We start from the raw sequence: 22,403 nt of genomic DNA, 5'->3' as shown, positions 1-22,403 counted from the left end.
ACCGGAATGGATAGTTATACTCTAGTCTCAAGTTAGACTTATGTTAGGCCCGGGTCCTTCGGACCCGCCCCTACTTAAGAGTATTACAGTTAAGCTCTAGTCTTAAGTTAGACTTATGTTTAGTCGCGGGTCCTCCGGACCCGCCCCTACTTAAGAGAATTACAGTTTCTCATATACTATTCTTTTTATAGATGGTGCATTGTCAGACGACGGCTTGTGCAGCTGTTCTTCACCAGCCTTGTGGCCATACTGTGTAGGTGTCACGCCCTCTGCGGAGTTCAGCTGGAAGACATTGTAGTCTGGCACCCAGATAATTGTATGGTCTGTTTTGACCTCATCACCACCCTTGGATCTGATTCGGTGAGTCCCGTTGGCTATGTTGTCTTTCTAATTAATTTACCTTTATTTGGTATACATACACTATTTAGTAAGATTTCTATGGTCTTGAAGGACCTCCGGGAATCTTCCTTTTTGTAATTCCCACTATTATTTCAGGCATCCCCGGAGCAGAAGACTGCGGCTCGGGCCACACTGAAAGTGTGGGTTGGGGGATTTGCCAGAAACGTGAAATCGAAACAGCCTTACGTCCTTTCTGAAGACTACTGTGGTATGATCTACCCTAATGCCAAGTCCTCAGCCGCTGTGGCTAGGCATGTTGCGGCACCCATCATTGCCGACATTGATGCCACTATTTCGGGATTCATCGACCAGGAACAAGATCCGTTGGATGCCCCCGGAGATCTGGAAGACAATGTTGCCTCCTTGAATTTGGATGTGGAACCTATGTTGTTGGATGATCCGGATGCAGGTAGGGTGGTAAGTGAGGCAGGTGTTACCGGTGCTGAGATTCCTATCCTCAGCCCCGCTCTTTCTTCTTCATCTGATCTCTCTTCTTTCCATGGTTTTTCTGGGGACCGCGGTTCCTCCCAAAGATAAGTCTTTATCTAGAACTTTGCCAAAAGCTCGTAAGCCCCGCAAGGCTTCCCATAGTTCCAAATTAAATACAAACCCGTCATCTAAGGCTTCCGGCTCCTCCTCTAAGTCTCACGACCCTGGAGTACAATCCGCCACTTCTGCTCCTAACCCGGGCCTTTCCGAATCAGCCATGCTTCGCATTGTGTCGAAGATGCAATCGAAGATTGTGTCGGAAATGCAGGCCAAGATGGACACGATGTTCTCTAACATTGGTCAGAGACTTGGGGCATTAGAGCATGGTGCTCCGGACCGAGTTCAAAGCTCTCTCATCCCGGATGCCTCTAAGCTTCCGCCGTTTACCAAGAATAACCCTTGGCGCATGGCTCTTCATTCACCATTCTCAGACGGGATGTTAACGTTGGAAGGTCTTGGTACCCGTCCACTAGAGGATTTTGAATTTTTCCTCCTGGTCTCGCATTTCCATTTCATGGTTATGCCAGGCTTACCGAGGAAGCTCTGGTTCGGCTGGATAAGGTCCCCAAAGAGACCGTCATTTTCCCAAAGGAACAAGCCCAATCTGTTTGGGCTAGGTTTCTGAATGATATAGGTTGCACCAATACCATGTTGACGCCTCATAAAAGTTCTTTCACAATGTTCTTAATGGACAAGAACACCGTGACTCCATGCGTCAATAAGATTGCAAAGCTTGCTTTTCAATATGCTCTGGAGGAGAAGCCCTTGCCTCCCATCCGAGAGGTAGATCCGATCTCCCTCCTTCTTCCTTCAGGTATTGAGTGTTGGGACAATGTCCATACCACCTTTACTTCTGGCAATCTAACAGCGGACTGTGCGTCAGTAATGTTTAGTGAACGGCTTCCCCGTCTCCCGGAATCCCTTATTAAACAGGAGTATGATTCCCGCTTACGTGTTGGTCGAACTTTGAACTTGGCCACGTCTACGGAGTCGATAGCCTTAACTTATGATACTGAGAGTATCTTTAAGTCTCTCAATAAGGCTACTTTGCAGTCGTTATATTTTGACTTGTATGACTTTGCTCTTGCTAAACGTAGGTGTCGCAAACACGTCCTGGCTGAGGCGACTATTAGGCACGAGCCGAATAAACTTATCCGGTCCTCTTGTTAGGGTCCAAATCTTTTCCCTGAGGATCTTGTGGAGGAAGTCTTGGCAGAGGCTACTAGAGTTAATCAGAGCCTTAAAGCCCGTTGGGGTTTGACTCCTAAGCGGAAATATGATCCCGCAAGTTACCAAGCCCGGGGTAGGAAGAGGCTCCGCCCGTATACCTCCACTCAGTTCCGGCAACAGCAGAGTAGCTCGTCCGTTTTCCGGCAGCCTCTTCCTCCATCTCCTGCTGTTCCTGCACAGCCTTCCACCTCTCAGGCTCCTTCCTCGGACGACTATGTCACTGTTCTGCTCCCTAAGAGCCAGCTTCCCGGTGCCTCCACCACCTCTCCAGCCTTTAACCAATCTTATGAGGCTCAAGGCTCTTCCCAGGGTTATAACAGAGGTAGAGGCTACCACCGTGGTTCACACCAGAACAGAGGTAGAGGTAGATTCTTTCGCAAGGGAAAGAACTTCCGAGGCGGACGTGGAGGCAACTCCTCAAGCCAATACTGAGGTGCAGCAGGTAGGGGGGAGGCTTTATGCCTTCCGCAACAAATGGAGGTTCAGTCCCTGGGCTTTCAGTATCATCTCCAAGGGACTGGGGTGGAGTTGGATTCAAGGACCTCCTCCACCGAACAGATTTCATCAGCATTCCACTCCGGACCTAGTCGAATTTGTCCAGGACCTGTTACAAAAGAACGCCATACAAGAAACGAAACACCTGAAGTTTCAGGGTCGGCTGTTCAGTGTCCCGAAGAAGGATTCGGACAAGAGAAGAGTGATTCTAGACCTATCCCTTCTCAACTTGTCCATTCAATGCGACAAGTTTCGAATGCTTACCGTCTCGCAGGTGCGGACCGTACTTCCCCGTGGGGCCGTCACCACCTCTATCGATCTTACAGACGCCTATTATCACGTCCCGATAGCGAGACACTTCCGTCCGTATCTAGGCTTCCGCCTAGGAAACAAAAATTACTCCTTCAAGGTGATGCCTTTCGGGCTCAACATCGCCCCAAGGATCTTCACAAAGTTAGCAGAAGTTGCTGTTCAGGAACTCAGAAATCAAGGGATTCAAGTAGTAGCCTATCTGGACGACTGGCTCATTTGGTCAGACACCTCCCAAAATTGCCTAAAAGCCACTCACAGAGTCATCCAATACCTTCAATCTCTAAGCTTCCAGATCAACTTCAAGAAGTCCCGTCTTCTTCCGAAATCAAAGTTCCAATGGCTCGGCCTGCAATGGGATCTTATATCTCACACTCTGTGTCTTCCCAAACCCAAGAGGTTAGAGATTGCAATGAACACCAAACGCTTTCTCAAAGACAAAGTAAGTTCCAGACGACTCCAAGAGAGGATCCTAGGGTCCCTTCAATTTGCTTCAGTGACGGATCTACTTCTGAAAGCAAAATTGAAAGATATCAATCGTGTCTGGCGTTCGAGGGCGAACCGGAAGCTCCGGGACAGGAAAGTCCGCCTTCCTCCCATTCTCCGGGAAAGACTTCTACCTTGGACAAGGGCCAACAATCTGTCAAAGTCAGTTCCCCTTCGATTTCCGCCTCCGAAGTTAATCATTCACACGGACGCATCCCTATCAGGTTGGGGAGGCTATTCTCAGCTCAGGAAAGTTCAAGGTCTTTGGTCTCCCTTATTCCGCCAATTCCACATCAATGTGCTGGAGGCCATGGCAGTTCTTCTAACCCTGAAACGTCTCGCTCCATCCAAGAGACAACACCTTCGTCTGGTTCTCGACAGCGAAGTGGTGGTCCGCTGCCTCAACAGAGGCGGATCAAAATCAGGGCCTCTGAACCATGTTCTAGTAGCCATATTCTCCCTAGCAGCCTCGAACCGTTGGCATCTTTCAGCTGTCCACCTGGCGGGAGTCCGGAACGTAGTTGCAGACGCCTTGTCCCGGATCTCCCCTCTAGAATCGGAATGGTCACTCGATCTAAAGTCATTCCGGTGGATTCTCTCTCGGGTTCCGGGTCTCCAAGTGGACCTCTTCGCCACGGAGTCCAACCACAAATTGAGAGTATATGTGGCTCCCAATCTAGACCCTCAGGCTTACGCCACAGACGCCATGTCACAGAATTGGGACATCTGGGAAAGGATTTATCTCTTTCCCCCGGTGAATCTTTTACTGAAAGTCCTAGACAAACTGAGATCCTTCAAGGGACGAGTAGCCTTGGTCGCACCCAACTGGCCCAAGAGCAATTGGTACCCTCTCCTGCGAGAGTTGAGACTACATCCTCACCCGATACCCAATCCGGTTCTGTCTCAGATAGTACAAACACGCGTTGTGTACGCTTTCTCAAACATTCAGAGCGCCCTAACTTTATGGACTTCATGAAGTTTGCGGCCATGCATGGTGCCAATATCGATCCTCAAAACACCCTGTTCCTAGAATCAGATAAACGGGATTCCACCATCCGCCAATATGATTCTGCGGTTAAAAAGTTGGCTAAATTTTTGATAGACTCAGACGTACACTGTATGAACTTGAACCTTACAGTCACTTTCTTTAGAACTTTATTAGAATCAGGTCTGGCAGCCAATACTATCACCACTATTAAATCTGCCTTGAAAAAGATCTTCCTAGTGGGTTTTAACATAGACTTAACCGACTCTTTGTTAGCTTCAATTCCGAAAGCCTGTGCCAGACTGAAACCGGTTACTCGTCCTACCCCGGTTACCTGGTTCCTTAATGATGTACTCAAATTGGCTTCTGATACCATTAACAGTTCTTGTGATTACATTCCCCTTCTCAGGAAAACACTTTTCCTGGTGAGTTTGGCTTCCGGGGCAAGAATTTCTGAACTGGCAGCTTTGTCAAGAGACCCGGGTCATATTGAGTTCCTTCCTTCGGGAGAGGTCCTCCTTTCACCTAACAAATTCTTTTTAGCTAAGAACGAAGACCCTCAGAACAGATGGTCCTCCTGGAAAATTGTTCCCCTCACGCAAGATCCGTCTCTGTGCCCTGTTACTACTCTTAGGTCTTATTTATCCCGGACCTCCTCTAACTCCTCGGGGCCTCTATTCGTTAGAGAACAAGGCGGTACCATTACCATTAAAGGGATCAGGCAACAAATTTTGTATTTTATTAAACAAGCTAGCCCTGACTCTTTTCCTCTTGCACATGATATCAGAGCGGTTGCTACTTCGGTGAACTTTTTTCACCACATGAATTTTACGGACCTTTCCAGGTATACAGGGTGGAAATCACCGTCAGTGTTCAAGAAACACTACCTTAAACATTTGGAAGCCCTTAAATTTCCTACAGTAGCTGCAGGGAGTGTAGTTACCCCCAGGTAACTCACATGTTAATTCCTTGTTATTTTATCTCTCCCCCTTACCTGCCTCATTTATACCCTATTTGTATTCGTTGGTTTCGCACCTGATTACTATTACTATATTTGTAAATTTTTGACTTCTGAGTATCTGTATATATCATCACTCACGGCATTATTATACCTTACCTTTTTTGTCAATTGTTCTACCAAGTGGATTTATGTTCTTTTTAAGATACCCTTATAGCTGTTTTTGGCACTCATCTCTGATTAAAGCAACTTGTATTTCCCTTATGTTTATGTTTTTTCCTTTATTTTGCAAGTTTGGTGACATTTCTCTTGTATATATTCACTGGCCGGCACAGGTTCAAGCCCAGAAAAGGGATTTTGACGTAGGAAAAATTTATTTCTGGGCGAGGGACCTGTGCCGCCCAGTGAACCCTCCCAGCTCCTCTCCCTTGGAGTCCCCAAACTTTGGGTGCTAAGGAGTTGGGTTCTGAGCGGATGCAGAGTTGGTGGTGCCGAGTGAGGTTGAACGGCTCTCCTCTATTGGGGTCTTTGTCGTGGATGAATCTAAATAGTGCGGGACCTCTGGATTATACGCCCAATTTTATACCGACACCAATAGGTGAGTGAGCCAGTTAACCTAGCACTCCTTTACATTTTTTCTCTGGTATATTTAGCAGTAAATTACCTAAGAATAAGTGCTAATAGGAGCTTATTCACTGGGCGGCACAGGTCCCTCGCCCAGAAATAGATTTTTCCTACGTCAAAATCCCTTTATTAATATCTAGTAAGGAGGCTGACAAACTAAGTTAGAGCATTTCACAATCTGTCGATGACCTTGATAACTCGTCTATGGCATCATGCAGAGTGGTTTCCCAACCTGCATCTGGTCAAAGAGGCACCAAGGGAACTCCCAACACTTCCCAATCTACTCAGACAACCACAAGTGAAGAGATTCCATCAAGCGATTCCGTCGCATCTTCTTCATCCCTGAGAGTCATCCAGCAACTACTTGCAAAGAAGGGCTTTTTGAGACTGGTTGCTAAGCGGATGGCAGGATACATCCAGGAGTCATCTGCCACAGTATATCTGGCAATGTGGTCCTCCTTTTGTGGTTGGTGTCGTGAAAGGAGTATCACTCCTCTGAGTGCCTCTACAGTATACCAACAATAGCGGTGTTCTTGTACCTCAGGGATGAAAAACTTTGTTCGGTTCCAGTGGTAAAAAGCTATTACTCAGCCTTGAGTCTCGTCTTTAAGCTGAATAAAGTTGATATATCCTCCTCGACGGAGTTATCTCTCTTCATATGGAATTTTTAGCCCGTGTGCCCTAAGTCAGAAGTTGGACCTCCTCCTTGAAATGTAGTCAAAGTCCTATGTTTATTGAAAGGAGCCCCTTGTGAGCCTCTATGTCAAGCGTCAGTCTTGTATGTAGTAGCCCTATCCTCTGCTAAGAGAATCAGCAAGCTACATAGTCTGTCGTTTGACTTCACCTATTCAAGGGGTTGGGGGCAGGTGTTACTCAATTCTGTCCCTGAGTTTGTAGGCAAGACTGAATACGGCTGTAGTGGATCCTAGATTCATGCCCTTCCAGATTGAGAGTCGCTGGTCCATAACAAATATTCCTGATCAACCGTTACTTTGCCCTTTGAGGGTGCTGAGGAAATACTTGAAAAAAACCGAGAGAGCCCGCCCACAGACAGGCTCTTTGTTAGCACAGACAGAAACAAGTAAGATCACAAACAAGTTGATATCTTCCTGGATCAGGCAGGTTAATGAGATCCATCCAATCGGGTAACACACTCTCCGACCGTCATCCTTGTGCTCATGATTTCAGGGGTTTCAGCACCTCCCAGGCATTTAAGAAAATTTTTTCTGCAACGCAGGTGTTAAAAGCTGGCGTGTGGAAGAGACAGACAACCCTCACCGCCTACTACCTGTAAGACATGACCCAAAGGACCATAAACACATTCACCTTAGGTCCTGTGGTGGCTGCAAAACGTGGTCAACTAACATCTCAACTCACTTGTAGGACAAATAGCATTTGGTCAAGGGCAGATGTTACCCGCAAGTAAGGCTAGGTTGAATGTGCGAGTGACTGGCCACTTCCTATTTCATGGGGCTCAGCATCTAAGGAACTAACTGCAGGTGGGTACCAAGCCCTTGGTACAACCTGAAATATGTATGTATATTTATTTCACTGTTCTCCAAACGAGATGGAGTTGGACAATCTGAGGAGCTTAGCTCCAATTGTACGCTTACGTGGTCGAGTCACATCACTAAATTCTATGCCAATACCAGTTGCTCAGGCCATTATGCTATGAAGATAACGAGGTCTCAGGGTGCCCTCTAAACAGCTCTTCAAAGCACAGAACGGCATCTTGGGACAGTCTCCAGCCAGTTGGTTTTAGGACTTCTACCCACCTTTGGATAGGTCTCTTATGTAAAGAGCATAATGTTTGTCTATAGTCCCATACAAATGACAACTTTGGAAACAATTTGTATTTTTCCTAACTATACAAACCTTGAGCTCTTTACACGTACTGGTCCTGCTATCACCTTCCCTTAGAACTCCTGCCGCAATTGTTAAATGACGATTGTTTATTAGCGTTGGTGTGAGCCGGGTGCGTCTACTCCCACTACCTCCCTCTGCTAACTAGCATAGGGTAGTTACATCTTGCAAAATCTCACCTGCTTGTTTTCAGCTAGCACCGAAATAGTACAGTACTCCTATGCAAAGAGCCACAGGTTTGTATAATTGGGAAAAATACAATTATTTCGGAACTGGAATACAAACCTACGCTATTTATAGGGGTGTTACTTTCGGCAAAGCTGAAAGGACAATTCATTAAAATTTAGAGAGGGGTAACTACCCCACCTGCTAGTTAGCGGGGGCTAGGGGGGGGGGGTAGCTAGTTACCCCTCTCACTCTCACTCTTGTGACTGTTTCACTTTGCTTTTGGCTCAGAGAAAAAGCGGTAGATACTGCTCTTCCTCCTCGCCTGTTTTGGACTGCCATTAATCTTCATCTTTTTAACTAATGTTTTTCTTCTATACAGTATATATGAAAACATTAATAATTTTTATATACATGTTGTAAGCTTTCTTTACAGTGTATGTTGATGTTTGTGTCTCAGCGTAATGCAGCAGGTTCTCAAGGACGGTGAACCTTCCCTTCCTACCTTTCTGCCTTGGACGTCGGCGGATGGCCTTCCGTGTTCTCGGCCGCTTTTTAAGGAAATTGTCATTGCTTTGATACTCCTCCATTCAGCTGTTGTTATCGCCTTCCTCTCTACGTGTTGTTAGAAGGAATCTGCTGGGGAAGGGAGTGCGGCCCTTTTAGAGCTTAACTTTAGTTTTGCTCTTTCTCAAGGTCATTGATGCTCACTCGTGGGCGGCAGGCAGATTACTCTGCGGGGGTCACACCTTTCCTGCTTTCGGGTTAGGTTGCGCTTCTGAATGGTTTTCTTCATTTATTAAGTAAAATTATAACTGTTGTAATTTAACTTTGTTCCAACACGGAGTACTTACCTCGAACTACTTTCTTAGGAGGATCTGGGATCTCCTCATTTACCGACCAAGAATTTTGCATAGTTCCCCCTCTCTCCATTACCTTGTCGGGGCACTCCGGGGGGGAAGGATACTCGCCTGGGGCAACCCGGGGTCAGCGCATGAGGCTGCGCTTGTTAGATCGCCAGTAAGCGTCTGGTCACGGCGTAGATAACATCTCTCCGCTCTCTCTCACTTATCCCGTCCGATCACATTGTGTACCACGTGTTCCTTTGTGTTCTCCATCCCTTGTGTCCCAATTGTTCCCTTGTGTTCTCGTTGTTCCTCACCTTTCCCTTGCGTTCTTGTGTCGTTTGCGTGTTCGCTTTCCACCATGGAATCCCAGCGTCGCTGTCCCGGGCCCCAAGCTGTTAAGTCTTGTGGAGCCTGGCTCTCTAAGACCGAGGTCGACCCGCACACGTTGTGCTCCTCGTGTCGGGGGAATAATTGTTCCCCTTCCTCCACGTGCCAGGAGTGGGAGTCTTGGCCGGAGCTGCAGTGGACCTTGTTCTCCAAGAAGAAGAAGAAGGAGGCCAAGAGATCTCCTAAGAAGACGGGCCTTCCCTCGCTGTGAACGTTGCCCTCAGTTCCCCATGAGTCTGATGTCGGGGAATCTGTTGTGGAAAGGCCTACGCAGACGGGTGGGGAGTCTGCTAGTGAGGCAGAAGTGTGTGCTGTTGACGAAGGCCTGGTGCCCGTAGGACCCGTCTCAGGTGAAGACCCTGTGTGGGGGAAGCCCGAAACAGTGCCCACCCCCACCTCGTGGCAGTGTTTTTCAGGTTCAGTGGGTTCCGGGGGTGGTCGGGACAAAGAAAGGCAGCCCACGTGCTCTTCGGACCCCGACCCCATTGTGTGGACGCCCTTCAGGTCCCCCATGAGGCAAGAAGAGGAGTTCGAAGGATGGTTCGCCTCTTGTCCCGTTATCCGCTCACCCCAGCGCCCTCAGCTACGCTTCCGCCAGAGTTCATGGAACCCTCAACCCTGATATCCAGACCAAGGACCCCCAGGAGGCTCGTAATTGAGACGGACCACTCGGCGAGCTCTTATTCTTCGGACAACTATTCCTCCAACAATTCTTTCTCTACGGAAAGTTCCTGTGGACGAGACTCCAGGAGGAAGAGGAAGCGGTCCAGAAGGAGGAGACCGAGCTCCCACGCCAGCCTGGCTAAGAAGAGGTCGAAGTCCTCGAGAAGGAGATACAAAAAGAGGAGTTCCTCGAGGAGGAGGTATATTACGGTGGTTCGCCACTGGCGTGAATATAGCAAGAAGGTTGCTGCTCCAGTGCCTGCCTCGGTGGCTGCTGGAGCCGCTTCCGTACCCTTGCCCAGTGTCTCTTCGGCTCCGCCCACTCGTCAGGTGCGGCCGTTGGCTCACTTTCAATTGCCCCGACCTAGTAAGTCAGCAGTTCCACCCGTGTGTCGGGAACTTCCGTTGGTTAGACCCAGCAGCTCAGCTCCGGGAAGTTTCATCGCAGCGGCTCCGGCCAAGTTTCGGGGTACTGTACACCGATGCCCCGACCATCGACTAGCACCATCCGGGTTACCCCAGGAGGAGGTAGACCCATGACGACTACCTCCGCCCCGATGGCTCTACCCACGACAGAGGAAGCCGCTCCATCACCCCTCCAGGAGGGAAGGGATGCCTCCTTGCCCACGGATCCCTCCATGTTCGATGAGCCCTCCGACTTGGAGGTACAGATTGTGAATGAGCTATTAGGCTCAGGCGAGTGCTCTCCGGACGAGGTCTCGTCCTACTGCAAAGTGTTAGCCCTTATCCGACGACACTACAGTTTGGATAAGCCTCAACCAGCAGCGGAACAAGCTTGGCTCTCAGGTCTGGGCAGGATGGTGGACAATCCTGTCCAGCAAAAACCATCTCTGACCCTACCTTTAGCTCCCGATGTTGCACTGGGAATGGAACATGTGGACCGTTTCGTATCAGACCCGAAGAACTCGTTGAGGGCACAGGGTTCCTCCAAGCGCCTGCCGGGTCTTAGGACCCAGAAGAAATTCTATGTGCCTGACGGGCGGCATTCAGGGCCCCGCACTTTGGAGGAAGCGGTCGCTACCCTGAACCAGGGCAACACCGACGAACGTAGCCTAAACGCGCCATGGGTCTTCTCGCAAGCGGAGGCCGCCATGGTGGAAGACACTTCCCAGGACATCGTGAATGTCACTTCTTGGCTGGACTGGTGGGTGTGCACTCTAGCAGGCTTCCAGCTGGCGCACAACCTGTCAGTCCCTGAAAATCAGGCGCTTTTGCAAGAACTAATCTGTTTGGGGGCAAAGCTATGAAATTCCTGACCTTTCAGTCCCTTACCCAGACAGCCAAGTGGGTCCTGAGGAGAAGGGACACGATATTGAACTGGTTGCCCCGTAGGCTCCCCGAGAGGGAAGCAAAGTTCCTGAGGAACTCTCCCGTCTGGTGAGAAACTGTGTTTCCCCTCCAAGCAGTGGCTGAGACGGTAGAGGGTCGGCAAGATGAAGGGTACGGCCGAGCCCAGACAACAACTATCAAGACAACCCCCTGTTAGAAGAGCTTCTACAGACGGGGCATACCCGCCTACGCCCCCGGCTAGGCAGGAAGCTTCCACCTCTTCCTGGCACCAATCCCCTCGGCCCTCCAGAAGGAGTTGTGCCCAACCTCAGGCCTCCTGTAAGCCTAAATACTCAAGCTCAAGGAGAGGCCGTTCCAACCGTCTCCCTAGAAGGAGATAGGGAGAGGCCCCCCACACCTTCCCACGCCTCAGGTGGGGGAATGCCTCAAATGATATTGGCAAGCATGGCTGGACAACGGAGCGGACCCGTGGACGGTGACGGTCCTCAGGGAGGGATACAGGATTCCCTTCCTGTCAGAACCGCCCCTGTTGATCCCCGAACATCGGGCGGAGTGGCTGGCGCCCAAAGACTCGGAGAAGAGAGCAGCCCTGCAAGCGGAAGTGGAAGCCATGTTGAACAAGGGAGCCCTACAGCCCATTCACGAGCCTTCCCCGGGTTTCTACAGCAGGCTCTTCCTGGTGGAGAAGGCGACGGGAGGTTGGAGGCCAGTCATCGACCTCTCAGCTCTGAACAAGTTCATCAAGAAGACCCCCTTCAAAATGGACACGCCGAAGTTGGTACTGGCGGCCTTGAGAGAAGGGGATTTTATGATGTCCCTGGATCTCAAGGATGCTTACTTCCAGATTCCCGTTCACCCCTCCAGCAGGAAGTTCCTCAGGGTAAGGTGGGGTTCTCAGACCCTTCAGTTCAAGACCCTCTGCTTCGGTCTGTCAACAGCCCCACAAGTATTCACGAGGGTGTTCGCCCTGGTATCGATCTGGGCACACAAACAGGGCATCAGGCTGATCAGGTACGTCGACGACTGGTTGCTGCTTTCAGCCTCAGAGGCAGACTTAAAGTGTCAAGGCTCACTTCTGTTGCAGTTCTGCAAGGACCTCGGGATCACGATCAACCTCGAGAAGTCACAGCTAGTCCCTACCACCAGGATGACGTACCTGGGGATGGTCCTAGACTCCCAACTGACGAGAGCCTTCCCCTCCCAGGAGAGGCTGGACAACCTAGACCAGGTGATTCGACCGTTCCTAGCTGGCACTCCGGTGAGGGCCGAAGATTGGCAGAGGCTAGTGGGTCACCTGGACTTGGAAAAATTGGTCCCACTGGGCAGGCTCAAGCTAAGACCAATCCAGTGGAACTTGAAGGATCTCTGGTCAATGGGGGAGTCCCCGCAGAAGCTAGTTCCGGTGTCCCCTTCCTCCAAGGACCCGCTTCTCTGGTGGTCCAAGAGGAGTCACATGTTGAAGGGAATCCCGTTCGGCTCCGCCCCTCCGAAGATGCTGCTCTTCAAGGACGCATTGAAGGAGGGGTGGGGAGCTCATCTCCTCGAGGGAACAGCAGAGGGAAAATCGTCAGCGGATGAAAAGACCCGGCACATCAACTTTCTAGAGCTCATGGCAGTACAGAAAGCCCTGGCAGAATTCGCCCGTCTCCTCCGGAGGAACTCGGTAGCACTCATGTGCGACAACGCCACGGTGGTGGTGTACATCAAAAAGCAGGGAGGCTTAAGGTCAAGGGAACTGTGCAACTTCACAGCTCAGATCCTGGAATGGTCCGAAATGAACCACATTCTATTAACAGCCAGGTTCATTCCGGGAAAGAGGAACGTGCTGGCAGAGGGACTAAGCAGAATAGGGCAGGTGGTAGGGTCAGAATGGTCGCTTCATCTCCAAGTGGCACAGGAAGTTCTCCGGCGTTGGGGCTCCCCGTTGATAGACCTGTTCGCCACAAGACTCAACGCACAGCTCCCCGTATTCTGCTCCTCGGTGCAGACCCGCCAGACCCGACAGCAGTGTTCGAGGACGCCTTCCAGCACTCTTGGGACGGCCTCGACGTCTACGCCTTTCCCCCTTTTGGGATCATCTGGCAGGTTCTCAATAGACTAAGACAATCCAAGTCCACAAAGATGACTTTGGTAGCGCCCTGGTGGCCGGAGAGGGAGTGGTTTGCGGACCTTCATGACCTGGCCACCCTTCCGCCTTGGCCCCTGCCGGCAAGAGAAGACCTGCTAAGTCAGCCTCACTTCCGAAGGCTACACGAAAACCCCCAGAGCCTGAGGTTACACGCCTGGAGGTTATCAAGCGACTGCTAAGGAGGGAAGGCCTCTCGGACAAGACTGTTGACAGGATGTCGGGATATCTCAGGAAATCCTCGTGCATTGTGTACTAGGCAAAATGGGCAACATTGGTTAAATGATGTGCCACTCAGAATCTGTGGCCCTTAGACGCTTCGGTCCACAATATCACAGACTACCTAGTTCACTTGAGGGACGACCGGGGAGTCTCCATCCCAGCCATCAAAGGAGTCCGTGCGGCACTGGGTCAGGTTTTCCAACTCAAGGGCATCAACCTGGGGACTTCCCGCCACATCTCCATGCTTATCAGAAGTTTTGAACAATCTTGTGACCCCCGCTCCTCTAGGGGTCCCCCAGTGGGATGTGGCCAAGGTCCTCAGGGCTCTCTTGAGGCCTCCCTTCGAACCACTTAAAGACATTCTATACAAGGACCTCACCCTCAAAGCTGTCTTCTTGTTGGCCCTTGCCTTGGCCAAACGGGTGAGCGAGCTCCACGGCTTGTCCTTCGAGGTCTCACACTCGAAGGGTTGGAAGGACATGTCGTTTAAGTTCTTGCCAGAATTCGTGGCAAAGACCCAGAACCCTGCAACTGCGGACCCTAGGTTCGAGGAATTCTCCATCCCAGCGATTCCGCGCTCGTACAACCCAGACGACCTGCTTTTGTGCCCGGTAAGGACTATCAGAAAATACCTCAGTAGGACATCCAAACTCAGACCAGCCATCAAGAGTTTGTTCGTGTCCACAGGTCCAGTTAAGAAGGCGGTTTCCAATAATACGATTTCCTTCTGGCTCCGACAGGTTATAAAAAGGGCTTACGAGAGTGATGGCTCCATGGTCCCTGGGACCCGGAGACCCCATGATATTAGGGGCCTTAGCACATCCTTGGCCTTTGACACTAACATGGCAGTGGGCCAGATCTTATGGGCTGGCACTTGGGCCTGACAGTCCACCATTACAGCCCATTACCTGAAGGATTGTACGAGAAAGTCCCTGGATGCCTTCTCCATTGGGCCGGTCATTTCAGCTATGCAACAAGTTTAGTGGTTTGGGTCCCGGGTAGCCCGTGGGAAGTAATCGTAAGCGACACAGGTTCCTCCTTACTATCCCCCTCCCTTGCTACCCCCTTTTTCCTGTATCCCATCCTTTTTCCTGTCCTCCTTCCATTTGAGAGTGGGACTTTGAGGCACACCATGTCTGGATTATATTTAAAGGTGAGTTGTACATAAGGTACACTTTTGCGTGCTTTCCCCTGCTCTCCTACCTCTCCCTGGGCAATCTAGACCTAGCCTCCTATCTAGGCTGTGTGCCCCAGGAAGTTTCGAATATTCCGAACTGTAAGCCACTCCCTCCTCCTAAGGTATAAGTCTCCTAAGAAAGTAGTTCGAGGTAAGTACTGCGTGTTGGAACAAATCACAAATTTTAAGTAATTTTTATTTTTCCTAACAGTACTTACCTCGAACTACTTTCGGGTTATGGTCCACCCATCCTACCCCGAGTATCTTACAGGAGTTCGAGGAGGACTTAAACCTACGCTTACTGACAATCTAACAATCGCAGCCTCACGCGCTGACCCTGGATCGCCCCAGGGCGAGTAACCTTCCAGCCCGGAGCGCCCCGACAAGGTAACAGAGAGAGGGGGAACTACGCAAAATTCTTGGTCGGTAAATGAGGAGATCCCAGATCCTCCTAAGAAAGTAGTTCGAGGTAAGTACTGTTAGGAAAAATACAAATTACTTAATATTTGTGATTTTCAGGCCATCGCCACAGCTGAATTATTTAATTGTAATTCTTGTTACAGTTTTTTACGCTGTTGCTTTCCTTCTCCCGTTGATGTCAGCAGGGGAAGGGAGCATGCAGTCCTTAATTTGTATCTGTTCTCTTGGTGGACACCTTCCCAGTCCGCGAACTAGGTGCTTCTCCTGAAGGAGTTTTTTGTTACATAATTTATTTTTATTGTTCCTCAGTTAGCGTCACCATTCTTCTTCATTCGGCTTAGATAGAAGAAGAGCAGTGCCTTTAGTTCCTTGGGAATCTGCTATCACTGCACCATCACTTTCCTGTTCTCTTGCGCATGTGGCCGCTCCTGATCAACACAATAATCTCAAGGAACCTGCTCCGGTTACGTTTTATCAGGTAGTGCTCGATGCAGACCTTCAACTTGAACAAAGCGTTGGACTACGTTCCCTTCCGGGGAGAGTTTTCCTCCCCAGGTGTTGGGCTGTTTCTCCCTTCCGAGGGAGAGCTTCCCTTCATCATATCTGTTGTCTCTCCTGTATGTGATCACCTCTCTCGTTCACGAGAGACCACTCATAGAGAGACCTCTTGAGAGTCCTTTCAGAGATCATGGTGTGCGGTCTTCCCAGAGAGGATTTTTGCAACACTGCAGGGGATCATCATCGTCATCGGTGAGTTCGCTAAGCTCGTGGTCCTCCTCGTCGCCTCAGACACTCTTTTGCCTTTGGCAAAGAGTCGTCTGTTTGACTTGCCGTCATCTTCTGCCAGACAATCCCTTTAGGGGGCGTTCAAGGACCTTGTAATATCGTCAGCCTGACGAGTCTCGTCAGTCTCGTCGCTCTACTGCTGGTTACCAACCCTCGTCTGTCTTACCGGAATCTCCTCCAATACGCCGTTCAGCAACCTTGTGGAGTTCGCTTGTTCAACAGTCATCTCTGACCTCTCGCCATCGAACTGCTACTCGTGGGTCACCCTCGCCGATCACCAATCGTCAACTTGCCGATCGCCGATCGTCAGGTCCCCAATCTCCGATTGCTAGTTTGTCTTTCTCCAATCGTCAATCTTCAGTCTTGCCAATCGCTGATCTCTACCTCTCCGATCGCTGATCACTAGGTTGTCTTTCACCGATTGTCGACCTCCAATCTTGCCGATCGCCGATCTCTAGCTTGCCAATTGCCAGCTCACTGTTAGCCAATTGCTAGCCAGCTGATCACTGATTTTCAGCTCTCTGATTGCTGATTTCTAGCTCTCCAATTGCTGATTTCTAGCTCTCCAATCGCTGATTTCTAGATGATCACCAGTTCGCCAGCCTATCGATCGCTGATTGTTAGCTTGCTGATTGCCGAATGCCAGCTCGCCGATTGCTGCTTCTCTGATCGTTTGAACCATACTGCTTTTCCTCAGCTCATCCGATTGATTGATCGCCAGAATCTTCGAGCGTCATCTCAGATCACCGATCGCCGATATCCATCTTGCTGATCGCCAATAGGCAGTTTGCTGATCACCAGCTCGCCAGCCTGCCGATCGCTGATTGCTAGCTCGCCGATCGCTAGCCCACCGATTGTTGATCCATTCTGCAGTTCCTCAGAGCTTACTCAATCGTCAGCTCATTAATTCTCATCTTACCTTGCCAGCTCACCAAGTGCAAGCCAATTGCCAATAGACATCTTGCTGATCGCCTTTTGCCTGTGACCTCTGTCTCTCCTTGCGGCACTTGTCAGACCAGCTCTGCCAGTCAACGACCTCTAGTTCGTGATTCTCCACCTAGTTCCAGCTACTCAATCACTCATCCTTCGCTGACCCATTAGCATGCAGCCGTTTGCCGTTCGACAATGGTTATCCATTCGCGATCTTCTCTAGTAGTTCACCATTCACCACTGGCTCTTCGATTGTCAACTCGCCGATTGTCGAGTCAACCCACCGATCGACGGCAGCTCGCTGCTCGCCAACTGAAGAGACAGCCGTCGACTGCTTGTCAGTCACCCTACGTTCGCCGTTCACCAACGGTTAGCCATTCTCTGCTCGCTAACGGTTAGCCGTTCACCGTTTACCAATGGTTAGCCGTTTGATGCTCGCCAATGGTTAGTCATTTTGCCACACGCCTATGGGTCACTGCTCATCTTCGGCTCACCAATTGCCGATTTGCCATTCGACATCCCGCTAATCTCAGACAGCTCACCGTTCAGTGGCAGTTCACCACTCGACAGCTTCAACTGTTCGCTACTCGCCATTCGCCAACCCACCGATCCTCTAAATGGTCGGCAGGCGAACGGCAGTCTCCATGCCAAGGGCAAGAAAGGCTCCAAGTCCTTCCATGGAGAGAAACATCCTAGAGTAGGCGGCTGGGGCCGCAAACGCTAGGATATGTGATCCCCCTGCTTGTCCACTAGTGGTGGGATGCCTGCATCCCTGCTGGGAGAGGTGTCAACGAGCTCCTATGCGAAGGGATCTGTAAAGGAGCTAGCCCTTGGGGCTGAAGTCCAGACCATGTTGGAGAAGGTTAGACAAGTGTTAAGACCACAGGATCGCATGTACACCCAGGATCTAAGGGATATATACTTCCAGATCCCAATCCATCCATCTTCAAGGAAGTATTTGAGATTCATTCCAAACAACTTTCAAAAAGTCTTCCCATCAAACGACAGGGTAGTGAGGTTGAGGAAGGTCCCAAGACCATTCCTTAGACAAGAACACCCAGCACACAGGTGGCTATGTCTCCTTGTGCACCTATCATCTCTGGCACGTCTAGTTCCCAAAGGGCGCCTCGCCTCAGGATACGATGTCTTCAGTGGTGGCTAAAGTCCAACTGGAATCAGGCATTTGATTCCCATGACATTCTGATCCCCATTGGACCAGAGGAACAGACTTACCTCGAGTGGCGTGTGGCAGACGAGAATCTGCTAAAGGGCTTTGACCTTTTCGTCCTCCCCCAGACTTGTTGCTCTTCACAGATGCATCAAAAGAAGTGTGGGGCCCCACTTGCTGCACCACACGACCTCAGCCCTATGGTCAGAGTTTGAAAAGTACCAGCACATCAATCTCTTGGAGATGAAGCCCACCTTCCTGGCCCCTCAAAAGCTCCATCAGCTCCTGGTGGGCCACTCAGTGCTGGTGATGAGCGACATCACAATTGTGGCTTACATCAATGAGCAAGGCGGTACTTTTACACAGCCCCTATCCCGTCTTGCAGTAGAAATACTGAGAATGGCGGAATTCTATCCAGTAACGCTATCAGCTCGCGACTCAGATAGGGGGTTCCGAATGGTCTTTGGATCATCTTGTAGCCAACAAAGTCGTGACTTTGTAGGGTTTTGCGACGGTGGATTTGAACTTCAGGCTCTCTGGCAAGATGCATTCCAACAACGATGGGACAACATTGACGTTTATTCCTTTCGCCAGACCTGTCTTGAAGAGAAGAGTACTCAACAAGACCAGAACACCAGTCAATCTCTCAATGACCCTCATAGCTCTGCTATGGCATCACACAGAATGGTTCCCAGACCTTCTGCAACTCCTACCGGAGCTTCCAAGAGCACTTCCTCCATGATACGATCTACTTAGACTACCACATGTCAACATCTCCCACAAAGCTGTAGCTTCGCCTACGGACCCTTGGTCGGAAAGGAGACCTCGTTCTAGGATTCCAAGCAGCAGAGGTCGCCTGACCTTGACAAGTCTTCCACTTGTGTTGGCTTTGGCAAAGAGAGTCGGCGAACCCCATGGGACGCCCTTATCATCTCATTCATGATGAATCAAAAAATACTCGACATTGTTTCTGGCAAGACAGATCCCAGAATCCGAACCCTTCGGTCTGGGAATCCTTTGCAGCATGACCAATGATCCAGATCAAAGAGAAACTAGGTGCCCCTCCTCAAAGAAACTACGAGAGTTCACCCCGAGTGTCATCACTCTTCATCAGCACAGGGAAGATCAAGAGGAGGATCAGGAAGAACACCATCTCTATCTGGATTTGCAAGGTCATAGGCCTCGCACTGAATCCAAATCCTCCTCCGACACGTTGACCAGAGCACTCAACATCAGGGGCATTGCTACGTCCCTGTCGCTCAATCGTTACTACCCTGTGACGCAGGGCCTACAAGCAGGCGTGTAGAAGCATCAAATGACCTTCACCGCCCACTACCTGCAATACGTAACCCACAGGAGACACAATACATTCTCTATTGGTCCTGTAGTGGCTGCACAACAACTTGTTCATTACCTCAAGCTCCTTGATGGACAAGTAGCAGGAGGTTGAAGGCATTGGCTATGGGGTTTTATTCTGAGTGAATGAAAAAGAATGACTGGCTCTTTCTTTTCTTCATCCTCCCCTCTCTTGGGGAAATCAGCATCCAGGGTCCTCTGCACAGCTGACCTTAACCTCTGCAGGTAAACCATTGTTCCCTTGTGTAACTTAGTATTGTGTCAATACTGTTGCATCCCCATACCTTGGCGAGGTGGTATTGGGTATTTCTTGGTGACCTCGGACGATTCCTATGACTCGGAAGATATCTTACCTTACCTTGACAGTCGCATTGCTAGTATCTCAACACACACAGCTTGTGTATGCCGCAGACCATGCATAGCATGGTTAGCGAGGTGTTAGGGTTTCCTATTTTTTGTGCTAACACACATAAAGGGGAATCCCCGGGTGAAGCCAAAAAGCCAGATTGGCAGGGACATCCATCCTCCTAAGGGGTGAGTCATACCCGTATAAATAGCGTAGGTTTGTACTCCAGTTACGGAACAAATGACAATTTAGGACATAATTTGTATTTTTCCTAACGATACAAACCTTTAGCTATTTATACAAACTTACCTGCCAACCCTGTCCCCCGTGAAGTCCTTCCTCTAAGCAAAGGGAAGCACAGTCACAGGAGTGAGAGTGAGAGGGGTAGCTAGCTACCCCCTTATCCCTTACTAACTAGCGGGAATGGTAGTTAACCCTCGCTAAATTTTGATGACTCGTCCTTTCAGCTTCGCTAAAAGTAAGAAAAGTAATACTTTATAAATACCTAAAGGTTTGTGTTGTTAGGAAAAATACAAATTCTTTCCAAATTTATTGTATTATTTCCAAATTTGTCATGTTTAGAAAGTTGTCGTGCATTTAAGAAAGCTCTAACATATTCACCTCTCCCTTTTCCAGTGATAGATGTTCTTTATCATTTCAGACTTTTCATCCCGAAGAAAATAATCTTCCACGTCTTGTGGCAAGATTGTGGAAAGTACTGAAGATATCTGCATGAGATACATGAAAGGGAAAAGGAAGAAGGATCCAGTTTGGTTCATGTTGTAAGACTTTGATGCAATTTACGGTGTCTCAGAATAGTTGGTTTACCATTAACTTTTTCTTTATTGGCTGTTGAAGATAATATTGAAGAGGATGTCATCTTGTGACAGAGATAAGATGAGGAACTCTGAATCCTTAGAATTCCCAGTGAAAAGCGAGAGTGATGATTCGTCTTCACTCCCTGCAGTCAAGCTAGAAAAAAAAGATTCGGTTGAAAAGGATTCCCTTTTAGTCGATGGCTCTCTTTTCATAGAACCAGAAATAGAATTCAAAACTGAGCCAGAAGTATTTGAACCAAGCGACAGTGACGTGAAATGTTCATACGACTGTGATGTATCAATGAGTGAGGAGGATTTACAAAGTTGCCCAGAAGAAGCTAACGAAGAAGATGAAAGTGTAAATACCTATTTGTGGACGGAAGTAGGTTTGAAAGAGGATTGTGGCCAAGGGGAAATCAACGAAGAGATAAATCAAATTAAAGAGGAGGGGTTTGAAAACAAAACCGACACTAGGAAGAGGTCATTCAAATGCAGTGATTGTGACAAAGTGTTTTCAAAGAAAAGTTGTCTCATAATACATCATAGAATTCATACTAGGGAAAAGCCATACAAGTGTAATGTCTGTAACAAAGCATTTTCTCAGAGCAGTGATCTCAAAAAGCATTATAGAATACACACTGGGGAAAAGCCTTACAAGTGCAAGATTTGTAATGAGGCATTTTCTTGGAAAATTAGTCTCACAAGACATAATAGAATTCACAATGGCGAGATGCCATTCAAGTGTAATGTCTGTGACAAAGCATTTGCTTGTGAAACGACCTGTACACTTCATATGAAGTCTCACACAGGAGAGGTATTTAAATGTCCCGAATGTAGCAAAGAATTTACGCAGAAAGACTATCTCGCGAGACATTTTAGAATTCATGCTGGGGAGAAACCATTCAAGTGTACCGTCTGTGACAAAGCATTTTGTGAGAGGAGTACCCTCGCAAATCATTATAGCGTTCACGCCGGGAGGAAGCCGTTCAAGTGCACCGTCTGCGACAAAGCATTCGCTCAGAAAAGCGATCTCGCAGCACATCATAGAATTCACACTGGTGAGAGACCGTTCAAATGCAATGTCTGTGAGCAAGCATTTTCTCAGAGAGGTCATCTCACAAAACATTATAGAATTCACACTGGCGAGAAGCCTTTCAAGTGTAGTGCCTGCGACAAAGTATTTTCTCGGAGCAGCGATCTCACGAACCATTACAGAATTCACACAGGTGAGAAGCCCTTCAAATGCGACGTCTGTGGCAAAGCATTCTCTCGGAAAAGTCATCTGACTAGACATGGTACAATTCACACCGAGAGGATAGCCATTGAAGTTCAGTGTATGTGAAAAAGTATATCACACTTTGACATTGAGGCTGTCACATCATATGAAGATTTGCGCTGGAGAAAAGTTGTTAAACAAAGGGCAGTCATAGAATTCTTTTAGAAAGAGGAGAAAGTTTGAACAAAGTGATTAAATGTCCATACTAGACTTAGTGTAACTACACTAAATTAATGTATTAATATATTGATAATGTTTTGTATTTTACCTTTTAATACAGTATTAGTATTGGTGTTAGTATTTCCACAATCACTTTCACAAACAACCACATTATCTCTTTAGCAAAAGTGTAAGATTTGGTGTTAGTTAAGCTACCTTTAGTAAATTTTCTGTACCTTTTTTTGTCTTTTTCAAGTAAATTTTGTATAATTATATAATAAATTTACCTATAAGTTAAAAAAAGTAAATATCACTTTATTTAAGGAAATTTTATTGATACCTCAAATTACAAAGTTTGTTTCATCTCATCAGTAGTTCTCGGGCACTTTTTTTTAAGGAAGTTTACTC

General features: G+C 48.6%; 1 protein-coding gene across 2 annotated transcripts in view; it reads left to right on the top strand.

Moving 5' to 3' along the window:
• The window catches only part of LOC137625781 (zinc finger protein 665-like), a 47,237-nt gene extending 24,923 nt beyond the window's left edge, over positions 1 to 22,314 (top strand). For both annotated transcript variants that reach the window (XM_068356669.1, XM_068356671.1), the window contains one exon: positions 20,404 to 22,314. In XM_068356669.1, coding sequence (XP_068212770.1) covers positions 20,616 to 21,902 — 1,287 coding nt within the window. In that variant the 5' untranslated portion in view covers positions 20,404 to 20,615 and the 3' untranslated portion in view covers positions 21,903 to 22,314. The remainder of the gene's footprint in view (positions 1 to 20,403) is intronic.
• The last annotated feature ends 89 nt before the right edge of the window (positions 22,315 to 22,403 follow it).

Source organism: Palaemon carinicauda, chromosome 32, assembly GCF_036898095.1.
Source record: "Palaemon carinicauda isolate YSFRI2023 chromosome 32, ASM3689809v2, whole genome shotgun sequence".
Classification (NCBI taxonomy): Eukaryota; Metazoa; Arthropoda; class Malacostraca; order Decapoda; family Palaemonidae; genus Palaemon; species Palaemon carinicauda.
Note: the sequence above shows the minus strand (reverse complement) of the source record. Positions and strands in the feature narration are given on the sequence as shown.